The sequence below is a fragment of the Aegilops tauschii genome, chromosome 4 (genome assembly GCF_002575655.3).
Source record: "Aegilops tauschii subsp. strangulata cultivar AL8/78 chromosome 4, Aet v6.0, whole genome shotgun sequence".
Taxonomy (NCBI): domain Eukaryota; kingdom Viridiplantae; phylum Streptophyta; class Magnoliopsida; order Poales; family Poaceae; genus Aegilops; species Aegilops tauschii.
The window spans coordinates 65,954,391-65,971,387 of record NC_053038.3 but is presented as its reverse complement, the minus strand read 5'-3'; the positions used below and the strand labels follow the sequence as shown (position 1 = coordinate 65,971,387).

Here is a 16,997-nt window from a genome sequence, read left to right as displayed (position 1 = left end):
TTTTTTTCTTTCTTTCTGTACAATAACTCTGTACTATTTATTTGAAAATTAATAAAAATATGTAGCAGAGTCCAGCTGTTTCTTAAAAGAAGTGACATGACTAGCCGCCTGCATGGCGCATGCATGGCAAATTTGACCTATAGACGAAATCAAATCACAGAATGAACTGTCCGTGAAACTATTTCACGCGGCTGACCCGTGGCGCCTAGCTCTCAGGCGCTGCACTAGTGCAGCGCCTGGGAGCTAGGCGCTGCACTAGTGCAACGCCTAGGAGCTAGGCGCTACACTGTATGGTGTGGCGCCTAGCTCTCAGGCGCTGCACACTGACTTAGTAATTTTCTGATCACACGGGTGCGACGCTGGCCGTGTAGCGCCTATGTGTAAGGCGTTGCACAGTGTAGTGTGGCGCCTTCGCGTCGGGCGTCACACAAAAAGGTCGGCCGCGTGAAATAGTTTCACGAATAGTTCATTCTGTGATTTAATTTCGTCTATAGGTCAAATTTGTCCGCATGCATGCCACAAGCTTGGCTAGCTTGGAACCGTGTCCGAACGTATGGTGGCCGGCCGGCCGCGCGCTTTGGCGGCGACAGTGATCGCCATTACACCGCTCTGCTAAGTTCATTCGTTGATTCTTTGCGGCTAATTAATCGGCGGTCGAGGTCCAGAGCCCACACGAACATGAGGTCCATGGGGGAGGAGGGGTTCGCGCAGCGCGCGGGTAGTTCGGTTTGATCATCCAAAAATCAAAGCAAACCAGGAAAAACCAAAAAGTAAAATAAACCAGCCAACGTTGCGTGCAGTCAGCATCGAAACAAGAAAAACATAAATGAGGTAATTTGTGGCGCAAGTTTGCTTAAATTGTGTAAAATGTGGAAAAAAAAACTGCTATATGGGGTAATTGTTGTCACAAACGTAAAACTATGGCCTATGGGGTAAAGAATGTAATTCACTCTTCTTAAAACCACTCAGTGCAGCAAAAGATCAAATTTCAGACGTTCTAGCATTTGAGAGACCAAAAAGTTATAGTATTAGAGTATAGTGACCATACTTCAACTTTGGCAGTAGTTGAGGACTAAGAAGAAAAACAAAACCTTTTTCATTTGAATAATATGAACCTCATTGGCGCATTGCTAGTCACACGTTCGCAGCCAGGAAAAGCGCGTGAACAAGGAGGAAAAGGGATGCCGTGGTACTGCTAACTCCGCCACATTTTCCTTTTCTTTTCGAACGTAGCAACATTGCTTCACATGCTAACTCGCCGCTACAAGCGCACCACGAGCCTCCGTATTTGATCTCCTCTGTTGCCTATCAGTCCGCTTCCTGCTACGCCACAGTAGGCGAATAGGCGTGCCCGGGAATCCGGCGTCAGACCGGAGCTGCTTGTGCATGTACCGCCGATACGGCTCAGGGAAGAGTTTTGCGTCATTAACGAAGAGGACAAACGTTGGTGGACGAACAGCAGCCTGCAGAAAAACAAGATTCCTTTGGCTCTGAAGAATGAAAATGCTGCAAGGTAGTTTGGAGATAGAACTGTACAGACTGAAAGAAGTGAGGATCATCTCTTCCCAAATAGGTCACCTGTGTTGTGTAATAAACACGGCCTCTTTTGCCACCTCTTGTTCGTGGTGGTGCTTTGAATGCTACAGCTTCTCTAACCACTTGGTTAAGAATAGAGGTGCCAAGTCTTCTAGACCTTTCCTTTTCAACCAAAGAAGCAGCAGAAATAATCCTGACAACAAATCCATACAGCATATATTAGAGAATGTCAATACAGGACAATATTCTATATGCAGTGCTGGTGTCTAGAACAGAAGTAGCAGGAGGATACTAATACTGGCATAGACGACTCATCAAGGGGGGAAAGTGGGAATCCAGCAAATTTTGCATGTCCAGTAAGCACAGAAAATTTTGGCAAACATAAGTTCATAGAGGAAACACATGTTTCATATGTCAGTTAGCAAGAAAGTTACAGTAACCATCACCCAGTCACCCACTACACCAGCCCTTGGCATTACAGATCTACAAGTCTATAAGATTCTTGCTGTAGGGACTTTGAAGTATGTAACAAAATATGGAAATGATGTTCTAGAAGAAGAATGGAAATGGTTGGCCTTGGCCGCTGCAGGCAGAGCACATAAATTAATCGTTGCAGAGGTATAACCCAAAAGGGTGAAATGTACACACTATAGCCTGTAGGGGGGTATATACAGCTAATATTTGAACGAATAACGAAGTATCAAAAGACTGAGATTCTAAAACTAAGATTAGGGTTTTACTTTTCAACGCTGTTCCCATTTATCGCAGAACAGTAAACAATAGGTGCCCAGTCAAGTACACGAAGCTTCTCTCTTACATCTTGTTCATAATGTGTAGTACTCTCATTGTTCTTGTTTGGGATTGTGTCCCATTTGTTCACAACAATGACACATGCCTTTCCCTCTTTCTCAATCCTTTCTGCAATTTTATAATCCTTGATACCGCAAAAAAAAAATCACGGTGTTAGAATAAACTATATATCTACATGAAATGTTTGTGTGCACATGTGAATGGATTGTTGAGATAAATACCTGCTCCGAGACACAGGCCATCGCTTCAATAACAAGGGCAACTACATCAGATCGACGAATTGCACTAAATGCACGTTTTACTGAAAGTGTTTCAGTTGTGCTGCCAGCAGAAGCAACTGCTGCTCTCCGTCGGATGCCAGCCGTATCGATGAGTTTGTATTTCTGCGGCATTTGAGATATCAGCATACCGGTGTTGGCAGTGTACTGCACCAATGAAGCAGCTCTGGTGCTTAAATGCTCAAGAGTCTTATGAACAAACCTGCCCATCCACTGTGGTTAACTCAGTATCAATGGCATCACGGGTGGTACCACTAACTGGGCTCACAATAGTTCTATCTTCTCCAACCAAAGCATTTAGAATGCTACTTTTCCCAACATTTGGTCTTCCAACAATAGAAATAGCAGGAACGCGGTTTTCGTCTTCTTCAACATCATCCAATCCTTCTAGTCCCTGTAACGCCTCGACTTTATATCAAAAAGAACTTCGTGAATGTGCCCAATCATTAAGAGATGAGTATCATCATGCATGCATGTAAGGCCAAACATTATCTGAACAAAAATTACCTCGAACTTTTTCAGTTCCGAACAGACCATATCCAGGAGCTCTCCAGTTCCAGTGCCGGTGATAGCAGATATTGGTAAAGGTGTAAACCTAAAGGAATAGAGGAAAGATGAGCCGAGCAGCAAATAAATATAAATACAGCCGACTGCATAGCTAAAGAAAAAAAAACATCAAACTTTATGGTAAGAGTGTAACCAGAGTTGGAAGACAATTGATTCTGGTCTGGCATAAGTTATTGATATTAAATTCTGATACTTTATGCTGTTAAGGCCTATATACAATTTAAACAAGACTAGTACAGTATGTTATTTGTCTCTTTTATTATAGCAGCACAATCACAAAGATATCAGTGCTAGTATCAAGTTCTCATTAGCCGCTATTGTCCAAAATATAACCTAAAAGATCATTCCAGCATTGTCTAATCTTTTCGAAATGCAAATGAACTGAATCAATGTAATCACCGTGTGGGTATAGTGTAAGTTGTGCTTTTATAGGCTCACCCTAATGACCAAAATTCTAATGCTTGCATTTGCCCTTTCCGTGGCGATTCACACTTGTTTACAGCAAGTATGATGCACTTGTGTGAGAAGTTGCGACGTAACCAATCAGCAATTTCTATATCAGCTGCCACAAGACCAGCCTGGAGGAATTTGAGACCATCATGTTAGTGAAAACAAGCTTTGGAAGTTTATAGTAACAATGGGTAACTCAAAAATGATAGCATACTATCACTGGCAAGTTATGCATCTTTTGTCAAGAAGAATCTTCTCAGGAGCATGAATCAAGAAAAGGCACCAGGGAAACAAAACTTGAGTCGTTACGAGGTAAATATTGAACTGTTCATATTAAACCGAGCTAGTACGATTAGAAGATCGAATAGCAAAAGTAACAGATAAAATAGTTGCTCAAAATATAAGATGATACAACTATAATCGCCTAAACCTGCCTGACCATCCACAAGGAAAAGAAGGACAGCTGCTTCTTCAACGGCAGCAACAGCTTGCTTCTCAATCATAGATGGCATCCTAGCAATAGCAGCTTCTCGAGAGGCCATTGGAATCCCATCCATACCAACAGTAGTTGTGATGGCAAGTTCTTCCATTACACCTGCTTGAGACTTCGATAGAGTAATCACACCCCCAGTATCAATAACCATAAACTCTTGATCACCCCAATAAGATCGTCCATACAAACGATCCCTTGTTACACCAGGTTCATCAACAACGATAGCCCTATTGCCCTGTTAGATATCAGAACACAATACATATCAATTTTTGCATTCGGATCAGACATACAGTGGTGTACATTGCAGAAACAAACTGAAATTATGTTTGTGTAAGCAAGTGGAATACCCCGACAAGCCGATTGAATAGTGCAGATTTACCCACATTAGGTCTACCAATAACAGCCACCTTTGGAAGCTTACTGTCTGGGATCTGAGTCATGAATTGAACGGTAAATTGGTTAACTTTGTTTTCCACAATCCACATTACAACAGTGTCTTCATTAGCATGTCAACTAGACGACTCATTATTAGAACATGAAGATACACCGACATGTTTAGATGTTGATGTCTTATCCCTCATGGTTCTTCTTTTCTCCCGAACATCACCATCTGAAAAATGTCCGACATGTAGTCTATGAACCAAGTGAAGTGAATGAAGTAAGCTTTTAGAGGGAAAAAAACAGCACATCAGTATATTATTCTTGAAAAACACAATATTTATAGTTAACAATGTTATTTTGTTGCAACACTTGAAACTAAAGGCTAAACTGTCTATAATAGTCTTGCTAATTACCAACATCTACTTGACTAGGATCCATAGGCAATCATAATATTCACTAATTGCTATGACCAAAAAAGAACCGAAGTTAAAGGTGCCACACAGTTGAACCACGCCTTCAAATTTCTAAATACAGGAAACCTAAACACCACCCATATAGCCACTAATTGACACAAAATTCCTCGTCGGGCTGCTCTACAGCATTAGGTGTTCAGAGCCAACACCCGACCACACTGTATTGTACTGTACTATAATTGTAACAAGGGTATTTTGGGCATTGTTGCCGGAAGCTTCAAAGTTTTCACTATAGTCTATAAATGCAAGGGAATGAATTACGAAGCAAAAGTGAAAAGACCAGCGATCTCCAGTAATTTGCCTGACCAGAGCAGCATACGAACGGCGACCACGACCACACCGCACGACAAATGTGGAGATCAAATGATAAATATGCCCACTCACCGACGCGTAGCTCCCGGTCGAGGCGCGCGGCGAGGTCGGCGGCGGCGCGCCGCGCCTCTTCCTCCATCGCCTCCACGTCCAACTCCCCTTCATCCTCCTCGTCGCTGTAATACTCATCATCCTCCACCCCTTCCTCTTCCTCCTCTCCATTTTCGTAGGCGGGTTGTTGGGCGGCAGCGGTCCGGAGCCCGCGCCCGGGCGCGGGCGGAGCGAAGGAGAGAAGCAGCGGGCGAGGGGCAGCAGCCCTGGAGACGAGCGGCAGCAGGCGTGGAGTGTTCGGGGTTTTGGAGCTAGGGTGCAGGATAGGCGGCCGCGAGGAGGAAGAAGTGGAGGGCATGGCCATGGCGCGCCGTAGAGCGCGAGGCCGGGGGCAGCGGGAGACGAAAGGGGATAAGGCTGGTCGTGGGAATAACTTCGGCCAATTCTCACCGACCCCAATAAGGCCCTGGTGGAACCCTCAAACCCTTATAGCAGTTTTAAGGGTTGAGAAGTGCTAGTTTTTGACACTTTTAAGGGTTGAAAAACATGGGCAAAGACTAGAACCCTCAAACCCAACCCTTTAAACTGCTTTAAGGGTTGGATTTGAGGGTTCTAGTCTTTGTCTCAACCCCAACCTTTAAAACTGTCATTTCATATATCACACATTTCATCATATGACATATCACAAACTCCATCACATTTGACATAAAACAATAATCATTCTAGTTATTACTACAACACCGAATAAAACAATAATCATTCAAATTATTACAACAATGTTTGAGCAAATTACACTAATTGTTCGAATCAAATAGGACATAGAAAAGTAAAACAAAGATACATCATGGGCCAATGCGCCGCCCATCCAACTGCCAGTGGTGCTCTACTAGATCATCCCGGAGCCGACCATGAGTGGTTGCATCCTCAATCTCACGATGTGCTTGAAGAAAAGCGTGTATGCGAGAAGGGTTTCTTTCCGGTTGCACACGGGTACCAACATTGTCATAGAAACAAGGGAGGTTTAACCCTCTCTCATCCTCTAGGATCATGTTGTGTAGAATCACACAACATTTCATGATGTTCACCAAGGTTTTTTGTCCCAAAACCGAGCTGGACCACGAACTATGGCAAACCTTGCTTGCAAAACACCGAAAGCTCTCTCAATATCCTTGCGGGCTGCCTCTTGTGCCTTGGTGAAATGAGCCTCTTTTCTTGTTAAGGGCACCCCATTTTTCTCCTTGATGGACTTCACAAGAGTTGCCCATTCGGGATAGATGCCATCGGTGAGATAGTATCCCATTGAGTACTCATTGTCCATGATTTTGTAGTTGCAAGCTGGAGCATCCCCAGAAATTAATCTTTTGAACAAAGGAGATCTATTGAGGATATTGATATCATTGAGTGTTCCCGGCAACCCAAAGAATGCATGCCAAATCCATGTGTCCTGAGATGCTACGGCCTCAAGCACAATGGTAGCATCACGGCTTTTACCGCAATACATTCCGTGCCATGCCTTTGGGCAATTTTTCCACCTCCAATGCATGCAATCAAGACTACCAAGCATCCCCGGCCATCCCCTTTTTTCATTCATTTCCATTAATCTCTTTGTATCTTCCTCGTTTAGTGCCCGAAGATACTGCTCACCGTACAACCGGATGACCAACTTGGCAAACCTACGGACTGACTCCGTAGTTGTATCTTGCCCAATGCGAAGATACTCGTCGGTATAATCCGCGGGTATGCCATAAGCGAGTACCCGCATTGCCGCCGATATCTTTTGATATGCACTAAACCCCATGATACCGGCGGCGGATCTACGACGTTTAAAGTAATAGGAGGCGGCCTCACAATCGGTGACAATCTTCACAAACAAACTACGCCGCATTCGGTACCTTCTACGGAAGAGACGAGGAGGGTATGTAGGTACCTCCGCGAAGTAGTCTTCCATCAAATGCTCGTGTCCGAGAGTGCGGTTCCGGTAGATGGTGACTCGCCCCATCTTCGACCCTCTCCTCTGATCCATCAGCTTCACGCGGTTTTCAAACGATTGCACGTCGATGAGGAGGCTCATCATCTCGACGTCGTCGTCTTGCAACAACTCATCAATGTCGGAATCGTCGGATGTCGACCAATCCGACGAATCGGACATCGAGTCCATGACAATCTCCTCATTGTTCATCTCCATCTGCAAAGGACAGTCACTAATTAGTGCTAAAAAATGAAACAATAAAGAAAATGAAACAAAATGAAAAAAAAAGCACATACCTCACCTCAGAGGAGGCGGCGGAGGAGGCCGGCGGGAGGGCGGCCGGGGCGCGGCTTGGACGGCGGGAGGGCGGCCGGGATGGCCGCCGGGAGGGCAGGGCGGCGGCGCGGCTCCTCGATGCCGGCTCCTGGGCGGCCGGTCAGGGCGGGAGGGGAGGCGCGAGGGCGGCCGGGCCGCGGCGGCGCAGGGGAGGCGGGAAGGGCGGCCGGGGCGGGGGGGAGGGCGCACGGCGGGGCGGGGAGGCGGAGGGGCGGCCGGGGATGGAGCGCCGGGGCGCGGCGCGGCGGGAGGGCGGCCGGATCCGGGGAGGGGGAGCTGAAAATTCCCTCCCGCGCGTCGTTGGCGATGGAACCGGGTCGGGGAGGGGTTGGGCTGGCCAACCCCTGTTTCTACAGGCTGGGAATGAGAATAGGGTTTGAGCCTCTAAATTTTTTTGAGGGTTTAAGGGTTAAGGGGTTCTATTCTTTAGGAATTTTTCGTCTCAACCCGTAAAAAAGCGGTTATTTTTTAGGGTATGAGGGTACTACTAGAAATGCTCTAAGGCCTTTGTTTGACAGCAAGGGATTGTGGAGGTTTTGGGAGGAGAGTGGGAGGAGAGGATTCCAGGGGATTTGGTGAATCCCCTTCTTCCACCCAATTCTCTTGGAACCTCAAATCTCCCTCTAGCCACACATCCTTCAAATCCCCCTGTACAAAACAATGTTTGATAGGAAGGGATTGCCATATTAAATTAAAAAGGTGTAAAACAGTTAAAAATCTAATCTTGCAACAGTTCTTCACATGAACAACATAATTCTATTGACTTGGAATCAATATATCATCACATACACATAACAGCAACATATTCTCTCACATCAGCATGACTTAGAACCAAAAATGTCTCGTAGGTTCTCGGCATTCACAAGTCCCAGGCAAGACATGCGTACATTCAAGGATGCTGAGAATACATAAGCATGCTGAACTATTTATGCAACATAGAGAAAAGCATCACTTGATGTTCTACAGCGATTGTTGGAAGAGAGTACATGACAGGAGCATAAATTCCAACTACAAGTCAGCAATAGCGCAGACACAAAAGCAACCGAGGAGACTCTCAAACAGACGATTTCGAGGGACCCTGCAAACGTCTGGTTCAGTGGGACCTGGAGGAAAACAAAATTTGTCTCAGCAAACAAAGAGACTTTTCCCTTGCATAAATAACAACGATCAGGTATATTTCAAGGAATATTAAGAGCACAAAATACAAAATTAAAAAGAGAACAAAGGCAAGCTCTGTTCAACTGTAGATAAATTTAGCAAAACAGTCAATCAAAGATAAGTTTAGGCTGGCTGACACCCGAGAAAGCACATACTTGGCTCTTATTCAACCATTCAAAACAATTCTGAGAGAATTGAAAATAATAGAATTCAATAGTCTCCCAGAGAACAGGTAACTTCTAACTTTAGCAGCAGTAGTGCAAAGAACAAGCGGTCAAACTTGACCAATGAATTATATAGAACAATAGTAACTCCAAAATTCAGCTAAACAACTGCAAGTTGCCAATTACACACTGGAAATGCAACATACAACAGATCATCCAACAACAGATAACTTTCGGTTAAATTCAACCAACCCATACAAAAGAGAAGCAAGCACCAGGCATATCAGAAAGCTGCAAATCACAAACTCCAGCACTGCTCACCAAGAGATATAACTGAAAAGGATCCATCTTACTTAGATAGTACTAATACATAGGTTCAGTGAAAGAGCATGATAACAGATAATAAAGGGGGGCTTCACATGGTACCGATGCTGTAAGCTTGCCAAAATCGAAGGGGACACAGCCCCTCACCACAAAGCTTACAGAACCATGACCATCAAGCATCTAGGAAAAGTTGGTTTACAATTAAATTTGCTCCATGGTCACAGCACATACAGACAACAGTTCAAACATCTAATTTGCTCCATGGTCACAACACATATCAACATCTAATCTGCACTACACTGCCATTACAATCAACAATGAAAAAGTTGGTTTACAATCTGCCAATTTATCCTCAACACACAAATTTATGGCAATCTCGACAGCTAGGGTTAGGGTAGAAGAGGACGGCGTTCTTGGCAAGCTAGCTGGGTAGGGTTAGGGTACATGTGGAGCTGGGGGTAGGAGACGCCGTTCTTGGCGTGCTTGCCGGTGAGGACGAGGCGGACGGAGGGCGTGCGGGAGGTGGCAGCCATGGAGAGGAGGGGGAGGGGAGGGGCTGCGGTTACTAACCACCGGGGAGAAGTCCAGTATGCCGGAGGAGATTGCCGGCGTCGAGGCAGCGCGGCGTCTTGGGGAGGAGGCGGCGGCGGCGTCTTGGGAGGAGGCGGCGGCGGCGTCTCGGGTCGGGCGGCGGCGTGAGTCGGGCGAGCAAATCCTCGAGGGGGGGCTCGAGGGTTCTGAAGCGCGTGGAAACTGATGGATCGACGGGGAATCGCGTGGGTTGGGCCGTCGAAACCCCGGGTACCAAATGGGCCAACGGGTATTTGCGAGGATTCTGGGCCACGCGAGGAATATCGGCTCGAAACCCCCCTAATCCACGCGAAACAAACGAGGCCTAAGGAGTAACAGCACCGAAAAGTAAAATTGCGTGGTTTCCAGCCGTCCGTTGCGTTTTCAAGATTGATGCAATAGATTCGTGTATAAGCTTAAAACGATTCACTGTTCTTATACATATAAAATACCACTGACGGTTCTGACATACATTCTGCTGTATCTGACGCATAAAGTTAGTATAAAATTGGGTCATCTATTTTGGAATGGAGGGAGTAGATCCCATCCTATTGACTCAAAGCAAGGATGAAAATATCTTCATGACGCGGTTTCTATTCCTTCTTCCTCGCTCTTCTCTTTCTCAGTTCGCCTCCATGCCTTTGCTTCTTCCTCTGCTAGATTTCAGCATTGTACTGCATCTCCTTCTTCTCCATTCTTCTTCATTTCTCCATAGTTAGAGCTACTCCAACCGCTTATAGATCAGCTTTAAAATCTAATCCCTCCAAGTATTTCTCCCTTGTTATAGATCCAGCAACCAGTTACAGCTACTACAGACAGGTATGGATCCACTTAATTATAGATCCAGCAACTAGTTACAGCTACTGGATAATTTGTCTTAGTTTTTTTTGGTGAAATCTTGTTCTTATATGTATGTTTTTCAATTACATTCTTTATGAAAGTGCTTCTCCAACAAAAAAAAAGTCACAAATTTGTTACTTCTATTTTTTAACAATTTTTTTCATTTCATTAAGTAAGAAGTTCATCATATTTCACATATGTCACATTCTGTAGAATTTTTTTCACATATCAGTCCGTACTATGTGTATGATTTTACATCTGTAACTCATTTTACTATAAAATCAATTTAACCAGGATGTATTATGATAATCAATGTATGAATGGAAACTCTTGGATCTTTTAACAATGGTTCAAGACCCAAACACTTATTTGACATCAAGGTATAATTTTGCAGAGCTGATTATTTTTTATATTAGTGAATCAAGCTTTCAGCAAGCTTTATTACGATGATATTACCGCACTATACTAATTCTATATTATTCCAAATTTAGCATCGTTGATACGCAGGTTGCTGAAGAAAGCTTCATAAATGAACAATCTGAAGATTTTTCAGATGAAAGAGATGTTCTCTCTCAACCAAATCTTAGGTATGAATCAAGTATATTAAATTCACATTAATATTCATATCTGAATTATTATAAAACCTTTTACCTGATATACATGATTTTTTAAAGGATCAATGTCGACGAATACAATGATGAACAGGAAGAGGTTCAATCGAAATTTGGAAAAGGTGGAAGAAATCATGTTCATGAAGAACTTGCTAACACTAAAAATCCTTCTCTGGATGAAGATTATTTATTTTCAGCATATAAACTTGGTGATGAAGAAGGCACTGCTAATCTGGAAGATAATAGGTATAATTTTCATATTGCCTTACATATAAAATATAGATAGAACTAATTGTTATTACTTCAGTTCATTTTTAAATGGAGCTATTAAAGAAGGTATCAGATCATATTGTCAAGATAAATCTTTGGATATGTTCAAATCATATGTTGGTATGAAGTTTGGATCTCTACCTGAAGCATATGACTCTTACAACACATATTCTTGGGTTCTTGGATTTAGCATCAGAAATGGAGACAATTTTGTAAACATCAAAGATATTAAGACAATGCAAGAGTACAAGTGTCTACACAGTGTGAGTATTATTTAATTTATAACTAGCACAATTATTTTGTAAGGTATCAATGAGTAACGTATTAATTTCAATAGATATATTTAATTGCATAGGGTGTAAACAAGAATGCAATTAAATCAACCACTAGACGTGGTTGCAAAGCGGAATTAAGGGTGCATTTGAATGATTCTAGAGAATGGTATGCCAAAAGTTTCAAAGAACACAACCATGACCTTGTTGAAAGTTGTGGTGAAAAAGAAACACATGTGTTCTCATCAGCATATTAATCCAGCAGCTAGAGAACTTATTAAGCATCTGAGACAAAATAATGTTTCACTTACAAGGGTAAATTCTATCATATCAGACATCTATGGTTCAACTAGTAAAGTTCTGTTTAGTAAAAGGGAACTTAGAACTGTGTTTTCTCAAATTGCAAGCGAGAACCTACAAAATGATATTGCTAAGACCTTCGAAATTTTTAGATAGAAAATTGTGCAAGATGATAGGTTTTTATTTACTGCACAAGTCGATGATGATAATAGGCTAAAGGCTATAATGTGGACCAGTGGCAGAAGTAGGGCATTTTATCAGTACTTTGGCGACGCAATCACATTTGACACAAATTATGGTACAAACATTTACACTATGCCATTTGACATGTTTGTCGGTGTCAGTAATCATTTTGAGAGTGTCATTTTTGCTGGAGTATTGCTTACAAATGAAAAGGTTGAAAATTTCAAATGGGCTTTTAAGGAATTTGTGGCAATGATGGGTGGAAAAGCTCCTGTTACGATACTTACTGGTATGTTCTAACTAAATTCTTATTTAGTATGTGTGTTTTTATTAAGTTCATATTGTTAAGATTGAAATTAAATCCCAGATCATGCACTTGCAATTGCTAATGCAGTAAAAGCAGAATTACCAAGAAAACTCATAGATGATGTAAATGGCATGTCCTAAAGAGAGCTCATCAACTTCTCGGTCAAACATACAAGAAGCACAAGACATTTGAAGATGATCTCCACAAATTAGTAAACCATATGCTTACGGTTGAAGAATTTGAAAAGGCTTGGAAGATTATAATTGAAAAATATTGTTTAAAGGACGACGCTTTCATGACAAGAGCTTATGAGGTCAGAGAAATGTGGGCTAAACCGTACTTTCAAAAGATTTTCTGTGCAAGGATGTCTAGTACTCAAAGGAGTGAATGTGCTAACAACATGTTGAAGATATACACTGTTTGTAAACCTTCTATTAATGTGTTTGTTACTCAATATACAAAGCTAATAGATGATAGAGAAAGCTGTTATGCTATGGCTGGGGAGAATTAAAAATAGGTAAGTTTATGCAAGTACTTAATACATAAAAATGTTGTAAACTGCATTACAAATTCCTATATTCAATATCCAAGCATTAACAATAGTAACTTTCTTGCAGAGAATTATTAAATTACAGTTTGGATATCTTCTTGAGAAACATGCTTCTACAATATACACACCAAGAGTCTACTTGTTGTTCAAAATGAATTAGTTAAATCAACTAAATATATATTGGTACCAGGGTCGGAGGAAAATATGTTCGAGGTCATGCATGTTGAAGCTGAATCACGTGATGCTTGGTGCAAAGTAAGATACATAATCAAGGTAGAAGAAAGCATTGGATACTATAATTGTGAATGTGGCCTATATGAGTATTTTGGTGTAATATGCAGCCATATAATTAGAGTAAGTTTAGTATTGCTGATCTTATCAGTTTTATTAAAATTGCCTTATTATACAATGTTAAAAAAATTCTATCTAGGAGCACATACATCGTTAAAATTTTTACTATTATACAACGTTTAGTATTACTGATCTTATCAGTTTTATTTAAAATTGCCATATTTCACATATAGTAATTGAATTTCATATGTCCAAGTTATATGTGTTATATATTTGTATCTATTAAAGAAAGGAATCTAGGAGCACATGAATTCATTTGTACAAAATTTTATAACGACTTATGTGAAATGTATCCTGATAATTTATGTGTTTATACAATTCTATATAAAATATTACTAACATGATTTGTAATGAATTATGTGAAATATGTAATCGAATACAATGTTTCGAGTATTTTTTATATAACAAATGTTTGAATTAGGAAAAAATGTATGTGAAAAATTACTTAAATGGATTTTTTTGTGAAATTTTTGAAATTTATTTTATGAAAAATGAATCATACTTGAAAATGTGATTCAAACTACTAATTCTAAATTACATACATTTTTCTTATTACAATATGTTGAATCATACGTGTACATTCAATAAAGACTTTCCCATTCAAATTATAACAAATTAGTGTGTACAAATGATGTATTCAAAGTAATGATTGTAAAAATAATTTAGATTCTCGAATACAATATAGTGGATCATACTTATACATTGAATAAGATGTGATAATATAATATCTGATTCAAACCCTAACCAAATAGTACTAAACAAAATAATAATAATATTTAGATACTAAGAAAATTACAACAATCAGACATAACATAATTATAATATCCTTTCTATTCCAATCATTATGAATATCACATATCATTCCCTTCAGGTTCTTATCCTTCCACTTGAAAAGATCATCCTTTTGCTTTAATTCATAAGTTGCATCTTCTATCTTTATCCAACAATTCTCTAGGTCATCATTTAAGTTTTTGAGGTAGCTTTTCAAAGGTAGTTTATGTTCTTCGTCTACCCAAGAGCTCCAAGCACATTCTTCACCCTTCATCTCAAATAATTAGTATTACATAACAAAAAGAAAATGAAAGTGATACATTTGGTCTACAATAATTACTTGTAAATACCTGAAGAGGACGACCAAGGAAGCAATGTCCACCATTCTCTATGCCCCATGCTACATGACGAGTAGGTTTAAGATTGTGAATGCATCTTCTCAGTGCATATTGATCTATGCCATTCCAACTTTTATCATTCGCAGTTCTATAGATAACATCATCAAAAACTACTTCACCAATGCCCTGATAAAAATATCAAAACAATTTCACATAAGTACACTGCACATATGATAGAACAAAAAAGAAAGACATACTCACATCATTGTAGTATTCCATCTTTAGAACACTTGTTCAGTCAACAGCTTTTCATATAAAAACTTCCACCTATGTATGTAACACTAAGTGTGGGTGTTGTTTTGTAGGCTACCAAATAAGTTTTTTTTACTTTTGAACTCATCAGCAAAATGGTAAAAAAAAGATGCCAAGATATTTTGGACAAAGTTGTGATAAAGTTCTCTGGATAGCGTGTAGGTTGCTACAACTTGTCATGTCAGTAACCTCCAAAAAGAACCCTAGATTAGAAGTTCCTCCGCCGCAACCTCTATAGCCACGAAAAACCAATCGGGACCCCGTTCTGGCACCCTATTGTAGGGGGAAATCATCACCTGAGGCCATCTTCATCATCCCGGCGGCCACCATGATGAGGAGGGAGTAGTTCACCCTCGGGGCTGAGGGTATGTACCAGTAGCTATGTGTTTGATCTCTCTCTCTCTCTCTCTCTCTCGTGTTCTTGATTTGGCACGATCTTGATGTACCGTGAGCTTTGTTAATATAGTTGTATCATATGGTGTTTTTCTCCTCTCTATCTTGTTGTGATGAATTGAGTTTCAACCTTTGAGGTTTCACTCTTACCGGATTGAATACTTTTATGGATTTGAGAACACTTGATGTATGTCTTGCATGTGGATACCCGTGGTGACAATGGGGTGTTCTATTGATTCACTTGATGTATGTATCTTGGCACTCAACCCGTGGATTCCTGAAGTGACACTGGGGTATTCTATGCATAGGGGTTGATGCATGTTTTCGTCCTTGTTTCTCCAGTAGAAATCTTGGGGCACTCATTGAAGTTCTTTGTGTTGGATTGAATATTATGAATTTGAAGTTGTTTGATGCATATCGTATAATTGACCAACAGATACTTGTGGTGATATTGGAGTATCTAGGTGACATTAGGGTTGATTGATGTGTTTTCAAATGGTGTTATTTTAGTACGAACTCTAGGGTTGTTCGTGACACTTATAGGGATGGCTCAACAGATTGATGAGAAAGGATAACTATGAGGTGATTCGGTACCCTACAACAATTTCATCTTATGTTCTCCGCTAGATAAGAACTTTGGACTGATTCTTTGTCGCACATTGAGGTATTGTTATATGATTCAACTATGCTAGCACTGTTGAGAGATTGCAATAGTGAAAGTATGAACCCTAGGCCTTGTTTTCAAGCATTGCAATACCATTTTTGTGTTGGGGAACGTAGTAATTTAAAAAAAATCCTATGCACACGCAAGATCATGGTGATGCATAGCAACGAGAGGGGAGAGTATTGTCCACGTACCATCGTAGACCGTAAGCGGAAGCGTTATGACAACGCGGTTGATGTAGTCGTATGTCTTCACGATCGACCGATCCTAGTACCTAATGTACGGCACCTCCGCGATCTGCACACGTTCAGCTCGGTGACGTCCCACGAACTCACGATCCAGCAGAGTGTCGAGGGAGAGCTTCGTCAGCACGACGGCGTGATGACGGTGATGATGAAGCTCCCGGCGCAGGGCTTCGCCTAAGCACTACGACGATATGACCGAGGTGGATTATGGTGGAGGGGGCACCGCACACGGCTAAGAGATCAATGATCAACTTGTGTGTCTATGGGGTGCCCCCTCCCCCGTATATAAAGGAGTGGAGGAGGGGGAGGGCCGACCCTCCTATGGCGCGCCCCATGGGGAGTCCTACTCCCACCGAGAGTAGGATTCCCCCCCTCCCTAGTTGGACTAGGAGTGGAAGGAAGGGGGAGGAAGGAGGAAGGAAAGGGGGGCCCAACCCCCTTCCCAAATTTGGATTGGGCTTGGGGGGGGGGGCGCCCCCTCATTTGCTCCCTTCTCCTCTCTCCCACTATGGCCCAATAAGGCCCATATACCTCCAGGGGGGTTCCGGTAACCTCCCGGTACTCCGGTATATTCCCGATCTCACCCGGAACTATTCCGATGTCCAAATATAGTCGTCCAATATATCGATCTTTATGTATCGACCATTTCGAGACTCCTCGTCATGTCCGTGATCATATCCGGGACTCTGAACTACCTTCGGTACATCAAAACACATAA

General features: G+C 41.7%; 2 protein-coding genes and 1 long non-coding RNA gene across 4 annotated transcripts; all 3 read right to left on the bottom strand.

Annotated features, from left to right (window-relative positions):
* Positions 1-1,003: 1,003 nt before the first annotated feature.
* Positions 1,004-5,813, bottom strand: LOC109732113 (uncharacterized). Of its 2 annotated transcripts, none has more exons than XR_012181356.1 (11): positions 5,373-5,813; positions 4,686-4,744; positions 4,482-4,565; positions 4,076-4,369; positions 3,630-3,769; positions 3,132-3,219; positions 2,827-3,018; positions 2,568-2,729; positions 2,354-2,470; positions 1,579-1,729; positions 1,004-1,463 (listed from the first exon to the last, which is right to left on the bottom strand). XR_012181356.1 is itself a non-coding variant. In XM_020291315.4 (11 exons), exons 1-11 carry the CDS (start codon positions 5,713-5,715, stop codon positions 1,251-1,253), a joined length of 1,920 nt encoding a protein of 639 aa, XP_020146904.1. In that variant the 5' UTR covers positions 5,716-5,813; the 3' UTR covers positions 1,004-1,250. The 2 variants fall into 2 exon arrangements, 1 of the variants encoding a protein (XP_020146904.1); XM_020291315.4 differs by having other exon boundaries at positions 2,277-2,470.
* A 619-nt stretch (positions 5,814-6,432) lies between these two features.
* On the bottom strand, positions 6,433-7,536 carry LOC141021657 (uncharacterized). The gene has a single exon (XM_073497509.1). The coding sequence runs from the start codon at positions 7,534-7,536 to the stop codon at positions 6,433-6,435; it is 1,104 nt and encodes a 367-aa protein (XP_073353610.1).
* Positions 7,537-8,389: 853 nt separating this feature from the next.
* LOC120962757 (uncharacterized) lies at positions 8,390-10,080 on the bottom strand. Its single transcript, XR_005753633.3, has 2 exons — positions 9,873-10,080; positions 8,390-8,759 (listed from the first exon to the last, which is right to left on the bottom strand). It is a non-coding gene; the product is annotated as an uncharacterized lncRNA (long non-coding RNA).
* Between the last annotated feature and the right edge of the window lie 6,917 nt (positions 10,081-16,997).